Source organism: Mustela erminea, chromosome 6 (genome assembly GCF_009829155.1).
Source record: "Mustela erminea isolate mMusErm1 chromosome 6, mMusErm1.Pri, whole genome shotgun sequence".
Taxonomy (NCBI): domain Eukaryota; kingdom Metazoa; phylum Chordata; class Mammalia; order Carnivora; family Mustelidae; genus Mustela; species Mustela erminea.
The window spans coordinates 5,305,481-5,325,979 of record NC_045619.1 but is presented as its reverse complement, the minus strand read 5'-3'; the positions used below and the strand labels follow the sequence as shown (position 1 = coordinate 5,325,979).

The window sequence follows — 20,499 nt, the reverse complement described above, 5'->3', positions numbered from 1 at the left end:
AGAGAGAGGACGGCAGAGACCATTACGTCTGTCTGCATGATGTGTACTCCCTTCGTCTCCCTTGGAACCAGAACCTTGCTTTTTCTAAAGGTAGTAACATCCCCAGCAAAAAATCACGTATTTCTCTCTATAACATCTCTATCACAGCCTGATCTTCATTCTGCCGAGGGAAGCTTCCACGAAAGCCCTTCAAAAAAAAGGGAAAGACTTGTCTGGCTCAAGCCTTTTGCCTTCACTTTTCCCCTTATTTATGCCTGAAACGTGTGTGATGGCTGGTGCCCCAGCAGCTATATTCCATGCACGAGGATGAGGCTGAATGAGGACAAAGCTAGAAGCAGCCGGGGCTGCTGAAGACATGGTAGAGCTATTTGGGGCTGACCTGCAGAGACAAGATCTGGAATCCTCATTACAAGAGAGAAAAACAACCACCTTTCTTAAGTCAGACACCGTTTTGGTGGGGGGCGCGGTTACTGTTAACTCAGCACTTGAAGGAGAGGGCGAGGAGAAGGAAAAAGCATTCTAGATCAACTTGAAATTCAAAAACCTTTTCCTGCACCACCACCAGATCTTGACTCGTCATTTAAATACAATGACACGTTACAAACTATGCTAAAGTCGCAGGCCATGTGGTACAGCAGCCAGAGCGAGAATGAACCGGGGGAGGGGCACTTCCCGGGAGAAAGACTGTGCCTCCGGGCTTGTTGTGAGAGATGATGTAATGTCGGATGCAATCTACCCAGACCAGGTCTAGCGGTATTCCAGAAAGATCAGTCCCTCCACCTCCCCCATGGGAATGACACACTGAACCTGGAACGCACAGAGTCCGTTAAGACCCCGACAGCTGTGCCTGTGGTGGGAGGGCTCAGCGAGGCGCTGCTGGTCACCTCATACTCTCCAGAAACTCTGATGTCTTTTACATTAAAGAGAGAGAACAGGCAGGTGGGGGGGACACAGATTATTGGTAAACAAATAAATCCGTCTAGCAGACAAATTCTTCCTGACCGCAGTGGGGAAACCAGTAACAGTCCCCAGCAAGGACAATGCGGAGACTCTATTACGGCTGTCCCGCGTTGAACCTGTGCAGCCAGCCACCTTTTGTCCTGGTCACAGGCCAGGCAACGGCTGGTGAGAATAAAGAATGAGCCCTTCTCATGCAGAGTACCAGGTGTCTGGGCCAGCGGCTAAGTGCTAAGTTCAACTTAAGAACAACTACATGCATGTGTGAGCAGGCAAGCAGGGATGTGTGACAGCCTCACTCCGGGCTCCCCCGGCCTGAAACTGAAACTCGGCAAACGCTGCACCACACTCATCACTGTGGGGCAGATTTGGGGAGGACAAGCACAAGAGCGTCGCATATCTACGACTAAAATGATAAGAAGTTGTTAAAGGACAGTGTCATTAAAACTAATGACCTCCTTCCAGAATTCTGAGGCTGGATACAACCTCAAAGCTGCCATCAATCACATCCAACTACGCATCTAACACCCAGTAACCCGTCTGACACCCAGTAAGCCCGTCTGACACCCAGCTAGCCCTTCTTACCTTTGGCAAAGGTCTAAGGCTGATAGAGACCGACGTGGATTCCAATCCAAGGGCCTGAGCTGCTTGCCAGCTGAACCACACTGAGCCACTATCCTAACCCCCTCCTAAGCTTTGGCCTCCTCATTTGTGAAATGGGCATAAGGTCATTTATGCCCCACAGGGTTTCTGCGAGGATTAAAAATAAGACCCGTGTAGCAAGATCCAGAGTGCCAGAGGGGCCAGACCCCTGGCGGTGATGGTGGAGAGCACGCTTAGCATCGTGGCTGTACGAGGGACGGCCCGTCATCGTCATCGTCATCGTCACCGCTCTCACTGCTGTAACGACACTGACATGGTTGTCGTTGTCACAGATCCTTCAAGATCTCAGAGGAGTTGATTCCAAAGGTTTTATTGCCACAGGAGTTCGACATTCCCGAACCTTCGGCATCAGGGTGCCCTGCGTTAGGTCTAATCTGAACTTATGTTTCTTTCTATGGTGGTGGACTGTGATCTCTCCAGCTCTGACTTCACCAGTACGGGAAGCACCCTGAACTATAAATAACCTCTTCAATTAACAGTGAAGTTTCTATGTGCATAATGGTTTGAAGGTATCATCTTATGAAGGTCAAATCTGGGTTCCCAGCAGACTATTTAAAATCACCTGGGGTTGTTGATCTTCAGGCTAAACAGGTGGTCACGACAGGATGTTTCCCAAAAGTTAAACCGCACAAGTCACTAGGGGGGAAACGAGTTGACAACTTGCCTAACTGGGTTCCCAGCAAATTAGTTGTGGAAACAGCCAGAGGCTTTTCCTCCTGCATCTTGGTCCTGTCCTTTTGTGGGTTCTTTTTCCCTTTGCCCTCACCAGGGGCACATCTTCAGAAGGCAAGGGAGTGCATGGGAAGCCAGGAGAGAGGAGCAAGAGAGGGAGAGGCGTGCAGCCACCCCTGTGAAGCAAGCAGCAGACCAGCTGGGCACAGAGTTGTCCCCCAAGGTCAGCCAGAATGTAGGGAAGCTCCAGGGGCAGGGCAGGGGACCAGGGTGGGCGTGGGTATTGCCACGGGAATACCCTGGGAAACAGCCTCAAGCCAAGGAATCCCGATGGGCTTCTGAAACACCTGCCTCCCTCAGTCCCCAAGTGGCATCTATTCTGGGCACCACTGGGGATTCTAGCGACTCTCCAAATCCATCCATTCCTTCGGTCCGCGCGAGAGAAAAACGTCCACCTTTGGAGTATGCGATTTAACGGAGGAAGTCAGGGAAACAGCAGAATAAAGACGCGGATGGAAGGATTCTAGGTGCGACATCCACGGCAGGAGGTGAAAAAAATGGGGTAAAGGAGATTGAGGTGGGAGAGCAGGTCGTATTTGCCCTGGGAATGTCAGGGTCGCCATGAAGTGCCATTGGACAAAGGCTTGGAGGAGGCGAGGGGGACAGCCACACAGCCGTCAGAGGGACACCCTCCAGGTGGAGGGGCCAGCCAGTGGCCGGTGGTCAGAGGCAGAGCAGGAGGCTGGTGTGGCTGAGCGAGGTGAGCAGCAGGGAGGGTGGTGAGAGTGGAGGTCAGAGAGGCAGCGAGGGGCTGGCTACTGCTGGACCCCCCAGGCCCCGCCCGGACTCTGGTTTGTACTCATGTAAGAGAGGGGCAAGATGGAGGGTTCTGAGCGGGAGTGACCCCCTCTGCAGACCCGCGGGAGTGTGACTGTGGTTACTGGGTTGAGAACACACCGCAGTGGGGAAAGGGCAGGCACAGGGAGACCAGAGAGGTGGCAATGGCCAGAAGCAGAAGAGGTGGGACAGCAGTCGTGTTCTGGAGTGACTTTCAAGGTAGCCAACAGGCTTTGCTGATGCAATGGGCATGGGTGCGAGAGAAAGAGGAGAGGGTCAAGGAAGACCCCAGATTGGAGGCCTGAGCCCAAGGCTGCCCTTGAGAACGGAAGGGCTGCTGGCAGAAAGGCCTTGGTGGCAATTCAGCTATCTCCAGACACCCACGTGAAGAAGTCAAGTAGGCAGGTGGGCACCAGAGACTGAAGTTTTAGGAGGGCAGTCTGGGATGGGAAGTAGAGTTGCCAACAGGTGAGCCACTGGCTTATCGATGGCAAAGAAGCCCTAAGACAGAAGAACGTGCCGCTGAGCTTACAGACCTGTTCACAGGTGGGCAGCGGAGAGCAGCTGCACGGGCCGTCTGCTGTCTGGGGTAGTGGCCCCCGCTTTGCTACCACCTGCTGCCCTTCTCTAAGGTGACCCCTGCAAAGTCCCTGAAAAACCAGCGGCAGCCTAGTGGATTCTTACCTCCTGAGAACCTATGAACTGATGCCGTGAATTAAGAGCACTGCGCATCACGGTCATTCACGGCTGCTGGGCATGGGGGGCTTGGGGGCACAAGAGTCTAGGACAAGGCGCCCTGGAGGCGATGATTCACACCCACTTACCTCCTTCCCGGATAAAACGTCACCAGGGTTATCAGTGACTGCGCTGGTAGCCACCCTGTCCCATCCCCCCAACCCCCTGCGGATACCCCGCTCTCTCCTCCATCTGGCCTCAGGGATGCTGCCCGCCCAGAGAGAAAATAAGCACAGAGCCTACTTCAGCACCTCACACGGGGGCAGGCACTAGATAAATAGTAGCTACTAATATAATTATTCTCTTCTTGGAAATATATTTCATTGCCTTCTTCCAAATTTGTCCACACAGACACTGCTACATATTAACTGAAATGCTTTTCTTAAAAGTAGCTGAAGACGATTAGCTAGAGGGGTCGTAACAGGAATTTTAAGCACTCATTTAAATTATTTCCTCGAGAAGTCTATGCAGAACCCTTCAAGCTGAGTTCTTTCCGGCAGAACCTCCCAGTTCCCCTCAGCGCTCTGAGCTTCCCGCTTCTGCTGCCAGATTCTTTTTTCACTTTCTCGAGGAACAAACCACAGCTCTGTCATCGAGGCATGGCAGGAACTCCTTGCTGGCAGGGAAGGGGCCCGAGCAGCTTCGGTCCCACCCCCGCCCCCGCTTCTGCTCCAGAATGTACTAGAAACATCAGCCAGGTACTCCTCTGGCCAAATACCACATCCACGAACACTCTGGAAAGTTTAAATATCAAAAATTGGCCACATCCTTACCAAAAGTATTCTCTGAAGAAGTTGCCAAAGGCATTCTGGGCCGAAGAATCCTTTTACACTGTTCAAAGATGCTTCGAAATGGATTTGCTTCGCCCTTAAGGGAATAAACCCCTTGCTGGGAATGTATCTCCCATCCTTCAAGGCCCGTTAACCAAACTGCTGAACTTCTCCAGGAATGAGAGAAACACAGAAACACAGAGAAACCCATTTTCCTACCTTCTTGAAGTCACGCACATTAATTTTGCCATTAGGTTCCTTGCTGAGGTCAAGAAATAGTTTTCCGAAGGCTGGGTCCTGCTGCTGTTTATGGTTTTTGAGGTTTTCAATGACTTCATCCTTGGTTCTACTCTTGGTCAGGGCGCTGCTGTCCTCAGCGGGCTTGGTTCTAAAACCACAATCAGGCCTTTAGATCCAGCAGAGCTCATCCAATGGGGATTCAACCCAGGACCACAAGGAGGTCCACCACCCCCTTCTCCCAAACCAGGAAACAGATAAGCGGGTACATGACCCGGCTTGAGAACATCTTACTCGCCTGGGGCTGTGGCTTCCAGAAAGGCCCTTGGCACTGGGTCAGGAGAAAGCTCTCGGGCAGTGCTGATATGGGGCTGCAGGCCGAGGTGGGGAGCTCCAGGGCCCCAGGTATGGTCCTCCCTGCGCTAAGGTTTCCAGCTATGCTTGGAGCTGGCTGAATAGGGCATGTGATGGGACATGGTGGGAAAACTAAGTATTTGTGTGAACTGGGAAAAGGAAAAGTCGGAGCCCATGACAAAGCTTTAAATGAAGTAGGCTGTTTTGTGGTAACTAGTCCCAAAAAGTCATCGAGCATGCGTGGGAAGGAAGGGATGTTCACAACTATTCCAGGTTGATTTATACGGTCCAGTGGATTTATAAAATCTAGATTTTATGTGATGTGCTATGAGTGTGGGGGACAGGGGTGTGATTGAGAATAATTATTTCTTCAGCTCTCTCAAAGTCTCTGGGACCCCACCGGAGTGGGGGGTGGGGGGGGGGAGCAAGGGGGAGACAGAAAAAGGAACTCTTTCCTGCTGTGTCTGCCTTCAGCTTTGAAGAGCTCTCCAGGAATGCCCACATTTATAAAACGCCTAATTGCCATTAGCTCTTCCACTGGTTTTAGAAGGCAGACACATCTCATCACAGAACATTTAACCTTTCTCTTAAAATATCATCTTTCTGCCCATTTATAAAGCAGCTCCCACGGAAATGCCCAGATATTCAAATTTCATTAGCATAGCACTAAAATATTCCCACTGCTCTATACTTAGGAACTTTTTTAAAGGAAAATGACAGAGTGAAGCCTGCTGAATAGGTCTACATTTTACCTTTCCTTGTGGATTTATTATAAGCTATGAACCAGCAAGTTAAAATAATATCTTTTCATTAGACTAAACCTATATTTTTCAAAATGAGGATGGGCTAGAATATTCATCAGTCTGATGTTTAACGGATTTGCTAAGCATGTTTTATTGTTACGATTCAATTTGGTGATCATTTGAATAATTCTATCACTCATGTCAGAAAATGTTAACTGGTTTAATGGGTGTATTCTGCCATAAATATTAAAAGGTGGTAAGGAGTCAAAGTTTCTGGAAAAGAACAAATGTGAATGCAGGGATGGGATGGTTGGGTGGCAGATACGTTCTCTGGGAGACTCTGGGAGTCCTGGGTTCTCTCTTTTATATATACATATATACATTTTTTTTTAATTTGTTTTCTGCCTAACAATTTTCATTGTTTTTGCACCACACCCAGTGCTCCGTGCAATCTGTGCCCTCCCCAATACCCCCCACCTGGTTCCCCCAACCTCCCACCCCCCCGCCCCTTCAAAACCCTCAGATTGTTTTTCAGAGTCCATAGTCTCTCATGGTTCACCTCCCCTTCCAATTTCCCTCAACTCCCTTCTCCTCTCCATCTCCCCTTGTCCTCCATGCTATTTGTTATACTCCACAAATAAGTGAAACCATATGATAATTGACTCTCTCTGCTTGACTTATTTCACTCAGCATAATCTCTTCCAGTCCCGTCCATGTTGCTACAAAAGTTGGGTATTCATCCTTTCTGATGGAGGCATAATACTCCATAGTGTGTATGGACCACATCTTCCTTATCCATTCGTCCATTGAAGGGCATCTTGGTTCTTTCCACAGTTTGGTGACCGTGGCCATTGCTGCTATGAACATTGGGGTACAGATGGCCCTTCTTTTCACTACATCTGTATCTTTGGGGTAAATACCCAGTATGCAATTGCAGGGTCATAGGGAAGCTCTATTTTTAATTTCTTGAGGGATCTCCACACTGTTTTCCAAAGTGGCTGCACCAACTTGCATTTCCACCAACAGTGTAAGAGGGTTCCCCTTTCTCCACATCCTCTCCAACACATGTTGTTTCCTGTCTTGCTAATTTTGGCTATTCTAACTGGTGTAAGGATTCAAATAAAACCACATTGAGATACCATCTTTTTAAATTTTTCATTTAAATTCAATTTAGTTAACATGGAGTATATTATTAGTTGCAGAGGTAGACTTTAGCAATTCATTAGTTACATATAACACCCAGTGCCCATTTCATCACGTGCCCTCCTTAATGCTGTCACCCAGTTCCCCCACGCCCCCATTCCCCTCCCCTCCAGCAACCCTCAGTTTGTTTCCTAGAGTTAAGACTCTCTCATGGTTTGCCTCTCTCTCTGTTTTTCTCTTATTTTATTTTTCCTTCCCTTCCCCTCTGTTCATCTGTTTTGTTTCCTGAAGGTCCTGGGTTCTTAACCCAGCATGGACACCAAGTCTGTGAGTGACCCGAGGCCAGTCTGCAGACCTCTCGGACCTCAGTGTTTTTGCTTCCAGAACTAGCAGTCAACCCAATCATCCCACAGATCTCTGCTTGCTCCCAACTCCCCTGGCCCTCATCACTGTATTCATAGTTTGCCATTTTTACTCATTTAAATAATAAAGTATCACAACACTCGGTCAACAAATACTGACTGAACACCCAGCCCATGTGGTTTCCGCATGTGCTTGCATTTTGTTTCGCTTTACCTCTCCAAAACCTCCAGCTCCTGCTCCTCCTCTTTTTGAAAATGTTCACTTAACAGCTGATTCTTTGGGCCAAGAACTGGAGAAACAGCGGGAGGGCCACTAACTCCCATGCATTCCAAAAATTTCTTGTAAAGGATTCTTCCCGAAGCAGTATCCTGAAACTTATTGCAGAGTCTGAATTTGAAAAATTAGAATACACCCATTAGGTTGGCTGAAGTTAAAAGCACCGGCCCTACTGAGGGCTGACATGGATGGGAGAATCTGCAGCTCTCTCCCATGGCTGGTGAGGTGTGGAACAGCAAAACCAGTCTGGAGGACACCCATATGTCTTGACTATACCCTCACCCAGAGGACCAGCCCTTCTACCCCTGGGCATCTGCCCAAGGTCAATGGAGACCTATGTCCACACAAAGACTTGCCCAGTATCTAGAGCTTTATGTGTAAGAGCCAAACACTGGAACGTCTACCAGATGAGTAGCTCCATAAGCCGTGGTAAGGAAATGGAATAGTACCAAGCAATGAAAAGAAACCAGCTGTGTGCACAGGGAACAACGTGAATGAGATCTCAAAATCATGACGCTTGGGGAACAGAGCCTGACAAAAAGAGAACATCCTGCATGCTCTCATTGATATAAAACCCTAGAAAATGCCAAGTTGTCGGCAGTGACAGAATGCAGATCAGTGGTTGCTGGGGCTGTGGGAGGAGGCCACAAGGAAGCTTGAGGCAGGGGGAAAATGTTTGCTATCTTAATTGATAGCCTGTGATGGTTTCATGGATGTATACACATGATGGAGATGCTCAAACATATCATTTAAATATGTACAGTTTAGGGGCACCTGGGTGGCTCAGTTGGTTAAGCATCCTACTCTTGATTTTGGCTCAGGTCATGATCTCAGGGTCCTGGGATCAAACCATGCATAGGGCTCTGTGCTCAGCGGGGAGCCTGCCTGGGGATTCTCTCTCTCTCTCCCTTTGCCCCTCCCTCAGCTCAGATGCATACGTGTCTGAGCTCTTTCTAAAATAAATAAAATCTTTAACAAATAAATAAATAAATATGTATGTGCAGTTTACAGTTTGTAAAGAATAAATGCAATAAAGATATAACAAATGTAAAAATAATTTTTTAAAAAAAATTTCAAGTTCTGGGGTAGAGCTGTGGAAGTACCTATACCGGAATTTGGGCATATACAAATACTTTAGAAAAATGTAGGCAATCACTAATATGACAAGAACTACCTTTCCCCCCAACCTTTTGTTTGTTAGTATTCTTCTAATCAAAAAGTTGCACATACCCACTGTAGCAAACTTGGTAAAGCCTGGGGACCAAACCAAAAATTCCACACGTTTATGAGAATCCACAAGGCAACAGAGCCCAGTGGCTACAGGTGTGGACCCTGGAATCGGCCTCCCTGGGTTTGAATATCAGCTCCGGACTTCACAGCCCCATGAGCGAAGGCAGCGTTCACGCAGTCTGATCTGTGGCCTGTCCCAGGACACTGGGGACGCCCAAACCATTTTCGTATGGACACTAGGAAGTCATTTGCCTTTTCCGCCCTGTACCTCACACACACACACACACACACACACACACACCCCTGCGCGCTGGGTTTTTTAGAGGCCACATGACGTGTGACCACTGACGGAATGTGTACTCTGGAAGGCTGTGATCTCTAACATTTTCTAAGGCTGTGGAAATGTTTCGGGTGTGGATGAGGAGCTGGAGTGAGTTTTTGGAGATTCGCTTAGTTTCCTTCCAGCCCTTGACTAGCTCATTACCAGTTACCTTCGGTGACCACCTGCTATAATTTCTGTAACCTCCTTATCATCCAATAAGTCATTACTTGAAACCGCCATGTTTCCCCTGAGCCTACAGGGAAACCCAACAAGGAAGTACACATTCATTTTCTGCAATAACATTTTTAACAAATGTTAAAAAACAACAAAAGCAAATGTCCAGTTTTAATTTCCAATTCAGTCATACTGATTGATACACTCCATACAAGGAAAAATTTCTGAGGTCCCCAATGGTTTTTAAGCCCATTCAAGGATTGAGAACCGCCAACCTGGGGCAGGTCTCAATCCTTTCTCTGCCTTAGTTTCCTTGTCTGTAAAATGCACCCATCTCAGACGATCACTACCAGGATTACGAAAGGGGATCCATAGAAAGCCTTTGCACAGGGACAGGCTGCATGTCCACGAGCTTAACAAACCGTGGCTGTAATAGACACGGTTATTCCGCGGCTGCTCCGTGCACAGCGAGGGGCCATCAGCAAGTGCAGGCCATTGATGTAGCTGCTTCGGGACGTATTCATGCTGCCAGATGCTAAGCACCACTGCGTATTACAGCTACCACTGTGAATGGACTATATACCCCCGCCCCAGGGAGCCAAGAGGCCAGGAAAGTGCCATTCAGAACTGAGGGAACAGCCATCCAGAAGTGCAGAGGTGAGAGCTCAAGCTATTCTGGAAATGGAAAGCAGTTCAGAGCAGCAGCAGCCGAAGCAAGTGTTTTGAGCTCAGCGCCTGGTGGAGGGCTCTATGTCTAGGCTCTCCTTTGACCCTTATGGCACTCTCTAAGTAATGCTGGCCTGAGGAAATGGAGGCTCAGAGTGGGCATGTAACTTGTTCAAGTGCACATCTAGTTCAGGGCTGAGCTGGGATTTGTAAACCCAGGCAGTCTGGGTGCAGAGCCCGAGCTCTAGAGGGTGCAAGAATCATGAGGGTCCTGGGAAGCCACTCTTAGAAGCATCTGGATGCTTTCCTGGTGGCAGTAGGACACCGGGATGTTCTAAGCAGGGGTTTAACATGACCAGATCTGTAGCTGAGACAGATAGGCCTAGGATGGATTAGAAAGGCTTCCATCTCGAATATCCAATTGCCTGCATGACCAATCCACTAGATTTCTTTCTTTCTCTCATTCATTCATTCATTCATTCATTCCCTCACTCAACACTGAAGAAGCCCTGAGCACGCCCTAGGGAATGTTCCAGCCCAGGCACTAGAGCTTCAGGAGTGAATCCAATCCTCAACATCGCATTTCCCACACTCCTGCCGTGCTCACTGGCACCTGCTGGGTCCACCTTGACCCTCCCACCTTGAGGGGCCTGCTCCGGCCCTTCTCTTTCCCGAGGCCTTGCCTGCTAAGGCTATAGCTAGGATTCATGTGAGTGCTCATCTCCCTGGCTTCCTGGGTGCTGCCGGAGCCGCTGACCTCCCCCTACTCCCCGAGACCCCAAATTGCAGTTTCTGGGCCATCACCCTGACCTTCTCTGCCTTTCTGGCCAGGTCACTGATGAGCTGGTGGTGTTCTACCAGGTCCTACCCCTGCCCTCTTGCCCCAGATGGTCCACTACCTGCTCCCAGATGGACACTGGGAGCCTGAGCTGGGAAGGCTCAGGCTATCAACATAAGGAGAATCGTGTCTGAGCCCAAGTTCTCTGCGAGTCTCTTGCTGGAGTTTTCACTAGACGTGCTTACTCCTCTGTGCTTCCTAACTGGGCAATGACACCGCCTCTGGCTGTCCCCTCTCCCATCCACCTCCATGTCCAGTGTCCCTGAGTCCTGTCCTTCTGTCCAGCTGATGGCAGAGCAGCCGCCCCCTGCCATGCCACTGCCACCCCTGTGCCACCCACCTGTCCCTGTCCTTGCTCTCTGTCACAGTGCTTTCTCCCCACTGAGGCCAGAGCAACCCTTATAGAGCAGATGTGACATTGTCCCCCACTCCATCCAAGGCCACCTAACAGGCTCCTCACTCCCTGGGCTGTGCTTCTCCACTATGGCTGCACATCAGAGCCAATGGGGACATCGGTATGACCGTGCCTGGCCCGGCCTGTGAACACGGCATGGGCGTTGGGATTTTCAAAGCTCTCCAGATGATTCCCAGCTACTGATAGGGAACCAGTGCCCTGCCAGATGACCCCAGTTCCCCAGCTGGGTACCCACCGCTATTCTAGCTTGACCCCGCGCGTCCCTCAGCATCATCTCCCTGCTGCTCCGCCCTACATGACCGCCTGCCCCAACCGTCCTCCAGGGCTTGCCGCTCGCCAGCTGTGCGCCTACTCTCTCGACTCTGCCCCACTATCCTACATCCTGACATGTCCTTCCCTGTCCCCTTTGGACTCAAGCATCACATCTGAGAAGCTTCCCGCATTCTGTCCTGCCCAGCTATAAGTGAGTGCTCCAAGGCCAAAGCAGCTGAAGCCCCTGCACACTGGCTTCTTGCCCCGCCCAGGCCCCCTGAGCTCCCTCTAGAACTCTCTCTCCGGGCTTACTCCCCCAAACTCCTACAAGCTGGCCTTTCTGCAAATGTTCAGTAAATGGATGACCACAAACACCGAGCTCTGTGCACCTCTCTGCTCAGGGAAGCCTTGGCCTCACCCTCCTCCCGTAAACCCTTCTTCTCCTGCCAAAACCAACCACAGGAAAAATGGGTAATGAAACATGAACTTCCCAGAAAGGAGACTTGGGTGGCCAACGGCTACCAGTAGATTGGCTCTGCCACCTGAAATCAATGTAATGTCATCAAAAGCAACAAATACAAGATTTTCAACATTCCAGCCAGAAGGACTGAAAGAGAATCGGGGTAACTTTCTTTCCTGCAATTCAGTGGACTTCCCCCTGATCTCCCGGATCACCGTCCGCGGCGGGAAGCACGGACCCAACAGTCTCTAAGGTCGAGTTCTGGATGACAAGCTGGAGTGAGTGCATGGCAGGACTTTCAGGGGGTGGCGGCAGCGGAAGCAGGATTCCAGCTGCAGGTTCTCAGGTCACCGTGGAGAGGGAAGCAAGCGGGCTCTGGGGCCCAAGGGCAGCCGTGCGCAGGGTGAACAAAACACACAGCAGGACACCCACAAGGACCTTCAAAAGATACTTTGCTGTTCTTTCTTTTAGTATTCCTGTCCCCTGGGATGCCTGGGTGGCTCAGTGGGTTAAGCGTCTGCCTTCAGCTCAGGTCATGAACCCAGGGTCCTGGGATTGAGCCCCGCATCGGGCTCCTTGCTCAGCCGGGAGCCTGCTTCCTCCTCTCTCTGCCTCTGCCGGCCACTCCTCCTGTTAGTGCGCGCGCTCTCTCTCTCTCTCGCTCGCTCGCTCCATGGCCTCCTAGCTATGTACCTGTGAATAGGAACCTCACTTTTTCAGACCTTGGTGTCCTGTTCCACGGAAAGGAATAACAGCCATCTTCCGTGGCTCTTCTTGAGAACTAAATCACAGAGGACATACCATACTCTTGACCCATGGCCTGGGTTAGTAAGGACCCAATAGACAGCAATTATCAATATTCCCTATCAATATTGCAAACACACGTAGAGAAAGTTTCACGATTATAAAGACTTGATGAAAAACATGACCCGAATTAATTTCGCTACCAAAAACACTTACTTCAGTAAATGTTCGATCGTTAAAAACGGGCAGAAAATGCGCATGATTTTCTTGAAATTATTTCGACCAATGAGCCCCGTGTCTCTGAGGTCATAGGACTGCAGCATTCTGCAGAAGGCTTGGAGATTCCCAGTAATCGAGTCCTGAACAATTTTTTCCACCTAACACAAAAAACAAACACATTCACCAAGCGGCACCTTTGTAACCTGAGTGGTGGCGTTCTGGGACCACATGGGAAAGTGTTACTTACTGAATCCCAAGCCGGGAGAAGAGGTGCCGAGGTGTCTGTGCAGGCGGAGAGTTTTCGTATCTAATTGGGAAAGAGAAAGTGTGTAGGTACGAGTCACTCCTCAAGGCAGGAGGAGCTTTGGAGGCCGACAGACTCAGACTGGCAGCTTTGCCCTGATGCGCCAATTAACTCTGCGATCATGAGCAATTGAGTTTGCCCCCTGGTCCCCATCTGGAAATGGGGATCATAATATTTAACTTGCACTTAGTTAAAAAAAAAAAAAAAAAGGTACAACAAACACGAAAAAGAAAATCTATCACTTGGCTTAAAGAAATGCAGAATAAAAGAATAATGGGGCGGCGTTTTTGCCTCTCAGAACGGTAAAAATGTAAAAAGGAAGCCAATTGCCTGTGTCCACAAGGTACCTGTTTGGTAAGATTAGACAATATGATACCCTGCGTGCCATGGGACAGGAGTGACCGCCTCTGGGGAGTCTGTTCCCCTGGCAAGGGAATAGAGTCTAGAAGGAAACTTGCTTTTCACCATGTTCCCTTTTGTATCTTTTGCATTTTATGTCTTACATGTATCTTCCTCTTTTAAAATAATTAAAATAGGGCCACCTGGGTGGCTCAGAGAGTAAAGCCTCTACCTTCAGCTCAGGTCATGGTCTCAGGGTCCTGGGATCAGGCCCCGCATTGGGCTCTCTGCTCAGCAGGGAGCCTGTTTCCCTCTCTCTCTCTGCCTGCCTCGCTGCCTACATGTGATCTCTGTCTCTGTCAAATAAATAAATAAAATAATTAAAATAATTTCAAGAATAAAATGGATATTCTTTGACCCAATCATTTCATTTTTAGAAATTTGTATGAAAGGAATAATCACAGAATGGACCAAAAAAGCAGGCACTACAATACCCATTGTAGCAAGATTTATAAAAGGAAAAAAAAAGGACATGTAGATTACAACAGGGAAGAGCTACTCTGTATCTTTTAAAATCATACAGCATGGGCACCTGGGTGGCTTAGTGGGTTAAAGCCTCTGCCTTCGGCTCAGGTCATGATCCCAGGGTCCTGGGATCGAGTCTTGCATCGGGCTCTCTGCTCAGCAGGGAGCCTGCTTCCTCCTCTCTCTCTGCCTGCCTCTCTGCCTACTTGGGATCTCTATCAAATAAATAAGTAAAATATTAAAAAAAAAATCATACAGCATAATTTGTCCTGACAGTGTTAAGGACATGCTAGTTAGGATAGCACCAACTGCAAAGTCATTAAATAGAGGATTTCATTTTAAAATAAAATAGATATCATACATGGAAGCATGCATCCTATCTTCAAATTGCATACATGAAGCACGTACCCCTTTTGTGTATCAGTTATACTGGCCTAAGGCTGAGAACAAGGTGTGTGCTGGAACACAGGCTCAGAGGAACAGACCACAAAGTCAGTCAGTGGGTAACAATCCCTCCGTGTTAGAACTAGTGTTGGTTTTCATTTTTTTCTATTTGCATAACTGTGTTTTCTCATTTTTCTCCTTCTTTCCTATATGTTCATTCATTCACTCACCACACTGTTTTGTAAGTGAGCCTGGCCGTGGGTTAGCCCCCATGGGTACAATGGGCAGTGAAAACAGAATGATCTCTGTCTTCGTGGAGGCATGACCACATGATGACCAAGTTGGGACACTGTGACCGGCAGGTGTGTGAGGCCAGGGGCTGCCAGACAGGCCTCAGCAGAGGCATCCCTGGGAAGATACCGGGTGCACTGAAACCTGCCGGAGGAGTATGAAGAGAATCCTAGCAGAAGCTGTCCTGGATGCAGGAGGGACCAGGGGTACCTGAGCATCTGAGCTCACATGGCCCACGAAGATGCCGGGCACCAGTCAGCAGGGCTGGACCACTAGGTTAGGAACCTTGCCAACCAGGTTAGGAAGACCTACTTTCTCCTAGAGCCCGACAGCCACATAAGGCTTTAGGATGATAGGCTGATAGGATGTGGTTTGTATTAAGCAAAGATTGTGCCACTTGTCACGAGAGCAGATTGTTTACATGTCTGTATTTTGTCTCTGGAGAAAAAGGATAGTTGTGTGTAGGGTTGCTGTGATGGCCAGAGGTCATAGTTCTCAGGAGCTAACACAACAGAGTTCAGGATGAGGTACAATTATTCTTTTCTGTGTGTGAGGGCCCTGGGACTTTCTTTTGAATTAGGGTTCGAGAAGGACCAAATGACATTGGTTTAGGATGTGGACACCAACTTGCCCAAGGTGAGCACTCAGGAAATCCTAGTATTAGTGAAAAACGAATTCGTACCTGCTAAAGGAAGCCTATAACAAACATTTCAAAAAGAATCTGTTCATGCCTATCGCATACATTACATGACACTAATCTAATTTTTTTCAAGTTCTTAAAATATTCAAGTGCTAATCACTACTAAAGTTATAAAAGCATTTCTAATAATAAAACTCTGTCAACTTTTCAAAAAGCAAGTATGGATCACCAAAGGCAATAAGCGGTTATTTTTTAAAATGGGGAACTAACAGAAAAAGTCTGAAAATATTAATGAGAACCAGAGGTGTCATTCTCAAACATTCCCACGCGAGACATGGAATTGCAGGAAGACGCCACCGGCACGCTGCGGAAAGAAGATACGTCCTGCACACATAGGGGCTCTCAACCCAGGAGGGGTTTCCAGAAATGCCAAATATCACTCTTTAACAAGATTTAGATACTGAGAGTTAACGTCAAACAACTCAAACAGTTAACTCTTACTTGAAATGAAAATTAGAGGCACCTGGGCAGCTCAGTCTGTTAAGCATGTGATTCTTGACTTTGACTCTCGATTTTGGCTCTCGATCTCAGGGTTGTGAGATTGAGCCCTGCATCAGGCTCCGTGCTCAATGCAGTGTCTGCCTGAGATTCTCTTTCGCCTTCTGCCCCTCCCCCTGTGTACGCACACCTGCGCATGCTCTCTCTCTCTCAAATAAATAAATCTTCCTAAAAAATGAAAATTAACCCAGTTGAAGAACAGGAAGTCCTTTATTTAAGACTATTTCAGCTATCACCTCTATTTCACTAAGAATACTTAAGTTTCCCACCATCAACAGAAAATCAAACACGGAGTTGTCATAAAACTCACCTTAGAGCTCTCTTCAAGCAGTTCGATAAGCGTGTGGATATTTACCCATCCAGTGTGCCCAGGGTCAAATGTTTGCATCAGTTCTTTGAATTCTGAATCACTGATTTTTACAACCATGCAATTTAGAAGACGTCGCAATTCTTCCCCGATTATCCGTCCATCGGGTTTCTGAGCATGAAGTGCATATAAGGGAATTTTTTTAAAAAAAAATGAAAAGGGAAGAGAAAGCATTATATATACTAAGCATCACTGAACAGAGTGAACTCTGGCCCAACAGAATCATGATGAAGCAAGAGTCCGTTGGGCGGTGGTCACTAGATAACACTGGGAGACAAGAGTCGTGTATTGGGTGGCTGTGCAAGGGGATGCTGGGACTCCCCAGGGGCTGTTCCACCATGTTCGTCTATCGGGATGTAGGCGGAAGACGGCCCCAGGTGAGGAAAGAGGCCAATCTTGCAGGCACAGGCTGACCGCCACCTCTAGACAGGCTAAGAGCTGGCTGTCGCAGCTCCTCCCGCCCCAACCCCACCTGAGGGCTATGGGGCTCAGCAGCAAAGGGCACACGACTTCCCGGCAATTCAATTACGACTTGCCAATTTACTAAAAATATTAATTATGCTTATTTTCACTCCCACCAACCTCATCCATTACATAAATGGACAATTACTTAGCAAGAAAAATTTCAGCCATGCTGCATAAAGAAAACATATTATAAGCAAAATACTGTGAGGCAAATTCTTCCCCCAGAATAAAAAATTACCAATAAGCAAATTAAATATCAAAATAAAAAGACTATTTACTGGAAAAACAGGGGAAATAAAGAACCTCTACCTCCCTCACAGAGAGACACTGGGACTATTAATGTGACAATAGGGCTAAGTCATAAAGCAGTGTATGAACATCAGCTGTTACTTTGGGGTCCAAAATCAAAATAGGAATTAAGGTTGTCTTGGGGAAAATAAAATAATTTAGAGGATATACACCTGCTTGCTTTTTTGGTTTGGGAGTGACCATCAAATTTTTAATGTCCAATAGGAAAATTATGATTCTTAATAAATTTATGGCATCATGCGACCTTCACCATCTGCTTCCAGAACTTTCCATCATCTCAAAAGAAACCTCATGTCCGTTTCCTCAACCTAAGGTAGCTTGTATTTGCTTTATCCTATGTATTTCAGGTAAATAGAAGCATACACTATAGGCATCAGTATGCATTTGCCGCTGCATGGAAGCTGAAGCCGTGAAAGCTTAGCATAACATTTCTGAGGTTCACCAGGATGTATCACAGATCAGTATTTTGTTCTTTTTTATCCTTGTTATTATTCCACTGTATGGAGATGCCGCATTTTGTTACACTTGATCTTAGCCAAAACGCAGAGAAGTGATGCCGCATTTTGTTTATCTTACCACAAGTGGATAAGCGCTTGGGTCATTTCCAGTTTGGAGATTATGAATAATGTCGGTACGAACATTTGCACGCAAGTCTTTGTGTGTAGACATGTGTTTTTACTTCTCTTGGGCAGCTACCTATGAGAGGAGTTGCTGGGTCACGTGGTGCATTTGTTTAAATTTTAAAGAAGGGACCAAGTTGTTGTTTCAATGGCACCTGTAGCACTTCACACTCCCACCAGCACGAGGGTGCTCGCATGTTCCATCTCTACATCCTTGTCATACTTACTACTGTGTGGGCTGTTTATTGTCATCCCAGAGCTGAAAGTCTCAGTGTGCTTCTGGTTTGCGTTTCCCTGATGTCTCATGACATTAACCATCTTTTCATGTGCTCGCTGGCCATTCACTTGTCGTCTTTGTTGAAACGTCTATTCAAATGTTTTGCCCCTTTTTTACACCGGGTTATCCTCTTACTGAGTTCTGAGAGTTCTCATGTAGTCTATATGCAAGTCCTTTACTGAATATATCATTTGTCTCTATTTTCTCCCAGAGCATGGCTTATCTTTTGAAGCCCAAATTTTTAATTTTGAGAAGTCCAATTTATGGGGTTTTCCCCCCTTTTATAGATGATGCTTTTAGTGTCATATCTAAGACATCCTTGCTTCCAGGCCACAGAGATTTATGCATATGTCTTGCTATTTTAACTTATATTTAGGTTTATGACCCATTTTTAGGTAATTTTTTATGTATGGGGTAAGGTAGTTCATCTTTTTACAAATGAATATCCAATTGTCTCAACACCTTTCGTTGGAAAGATGACCCTTTCCCTCACTGATCCTGTAAAAGATGAACTGACTGTGATTGTCAGCACTTATTTCTGGACCCTCAGTTCCATCTGTCAATATGTCTATCCTCATGCCAGTGCCACACTGTCTTCAGACCACAGCTCTGTACTAAGATTCAAAATCTGGTCCTCAGGTTCCATGGTGTAGTGGTTAGCACATCTGCCTTACAAAATCTGGAAGCTTAAGTGCTCTAACTTCATTCTTCTTTTCCAAGATTGGTTTTGGCTATTCAGCAACCTTTGCATTTCCATATGAATTTTCAGATCAGTTTTTGTTTCTGCAAAAAAAAGCCAGTTGGCATTTTAATGGGGTTTGCAGCACTTAATCTATAGATCAATTTGGAGAGAACTGCCATCTTAATAAGATCAAGTCTTCCAATCCATGAATACAGAATGTCTCTTCATGTATTTACATTTTATTTAACAGTGTTTTGTAATTTTCAGTGTACAAGTCTGGCACTTTTGTTAAATTATTACTAGGTATTTTAGTCTTTTTGATGCTATTGTGAGTGGAATTGCTTTCTAAAGTTCAGATTGTTCATTGCTAGTTTATAGAAATATAATGACTTTTGCATATTGATCTTCTATCCTGCAACTTTGATGAACTCATTTATTATTTGTAGAAGGTTGTGTGCGTATATCGCGTTGTCTGTGAATAAAGACAATTTACTTTTTCCTTTCCAATCGGGATGCCTTTTATTTCTTTTAGGATTATACTGTCTAGAACTACAGTACAATGTTGCATGAGGGTAGCAAAGGCTGACATTGTTGTGTTTTTCATGATTTGGGGGATTCAGTCTCTTACCATCAGCTGTGGTTAGCTGTTAGCTATGGGTTCACTAGAGATGCCTTTCATCAGTTTAAGGAATTTCCCTGCTATTCTTGGTTTGTTGAAAATTGCTATCATGAAACAGTGTTGGATTTTTCAAATACTTTTTCTGTATCTATCAAGATGATCATGTGGTTTTGTCCTTAATTCTATTAATATTGTGTACTCTATTAATTGATTTTTTGGTAGTCAAACCAAACATGCAATCCTGGGATAAAACCCACATGGTCATAGCATTTAATCTTTTTTGTATGTCGCTGAATTTGGTTTGATAATATTGTGCTGAGAATTTTTACAACAGTACGTGAAGGATACTGGTCTTTGGTTTTCTTTTCCTGTGGTCCCTTTGTGGTCTGGCTTCAGTATAGGGGTAATATTGGCCTTAGTGAATGATTAGGAAGCATTCCTTTGTCCTATATTTTCTGAAAATTTGTGAAGGATTGTTATGACTTCTGTAAGTAATCTTTGTAGTCTTCAATGCAGAGAGTTTGCACATCCTTTATCAGGTATGTTTCTAGGCTATTTGATTTTTTTAAAGATATTGTTAGAAATGGTATTTTAAGAATTCCTTTTCTAATTGCTTACTGTAGTTTATAGAAATAATATTGATCTTTGAATACTGATCTTGTATCCAATGACCTTCTAAATTCTATTATTAATTCTAATACTTCCTGGAAGATTATTCTGGACTTTCTATTTAGAATACCATGTGAGCTACAGATAATAACACTGAGAGTAATATTGGATGAACAGGCAGGGTACAAATGGTTTCTGGGTGGGTAGAAAAAGAGCCACACCAGGTTTAAATGTAAGTGGTGGGGTGACCGGGTCCACTAGAGGGAAGTGGCAAGGTGCAGCGGTAGCACGTACTTGGGATGCATGGTGCGAGCAGATCTAAAGCAGTCTTTCCTGTAATAGTCCTACACCCCTCTCTACAGCAGGAGAGAGACCTGCTTCCCACCATTGTCCACGGCACCCAGGCAAAAATGCCGTCTCCTGCCTCCATCTGGCCCTCG

At 46.7% G+C, this 20,499-nt stretch overlaps 1 protein-coding gene across 7 annotated transcripts in view; it reads right to left on the bottom strand.

Moving 5' to 3' along the window:
- EFCAB6 (EF-hand calcium binding domain 6) overlaps window positions 1-20,499 on the bottom strand; it is a 220,497-nt gene that overhangs the window by 95,214 nt on the left and 104,784 nt on the right. For all 7 annotated transcript variants that reach the window (XM_032346007.1, XM_032346009.1, XM_032346008.1 and 4 more), the window contains 5 exons: window positions 16,422-16,589; window positions 13,318-13,377; window positions 13,068-13,228; window positions 7,688-7,861; window positions 4,854-5,022 (listed from right to left, as the gene is read on the bottom strand). In XM_032346007.1, the coding sequence (XP_032201898.1) occupies window positions 4,854-5,022; window positions 7,688-7,861; window positions 13,068-13,228; window positions 13,318-13,377; window positions 16,422-16,589 (732 nt within the window). The remainder of the gene's footprint in view (window positions 1-4,853; window positions 5,023-7,687; window positions 7,862-13,067; window positions 13,229-13,317; window positions 13,378-16,421; window positions 16,590-20,499) is intronic.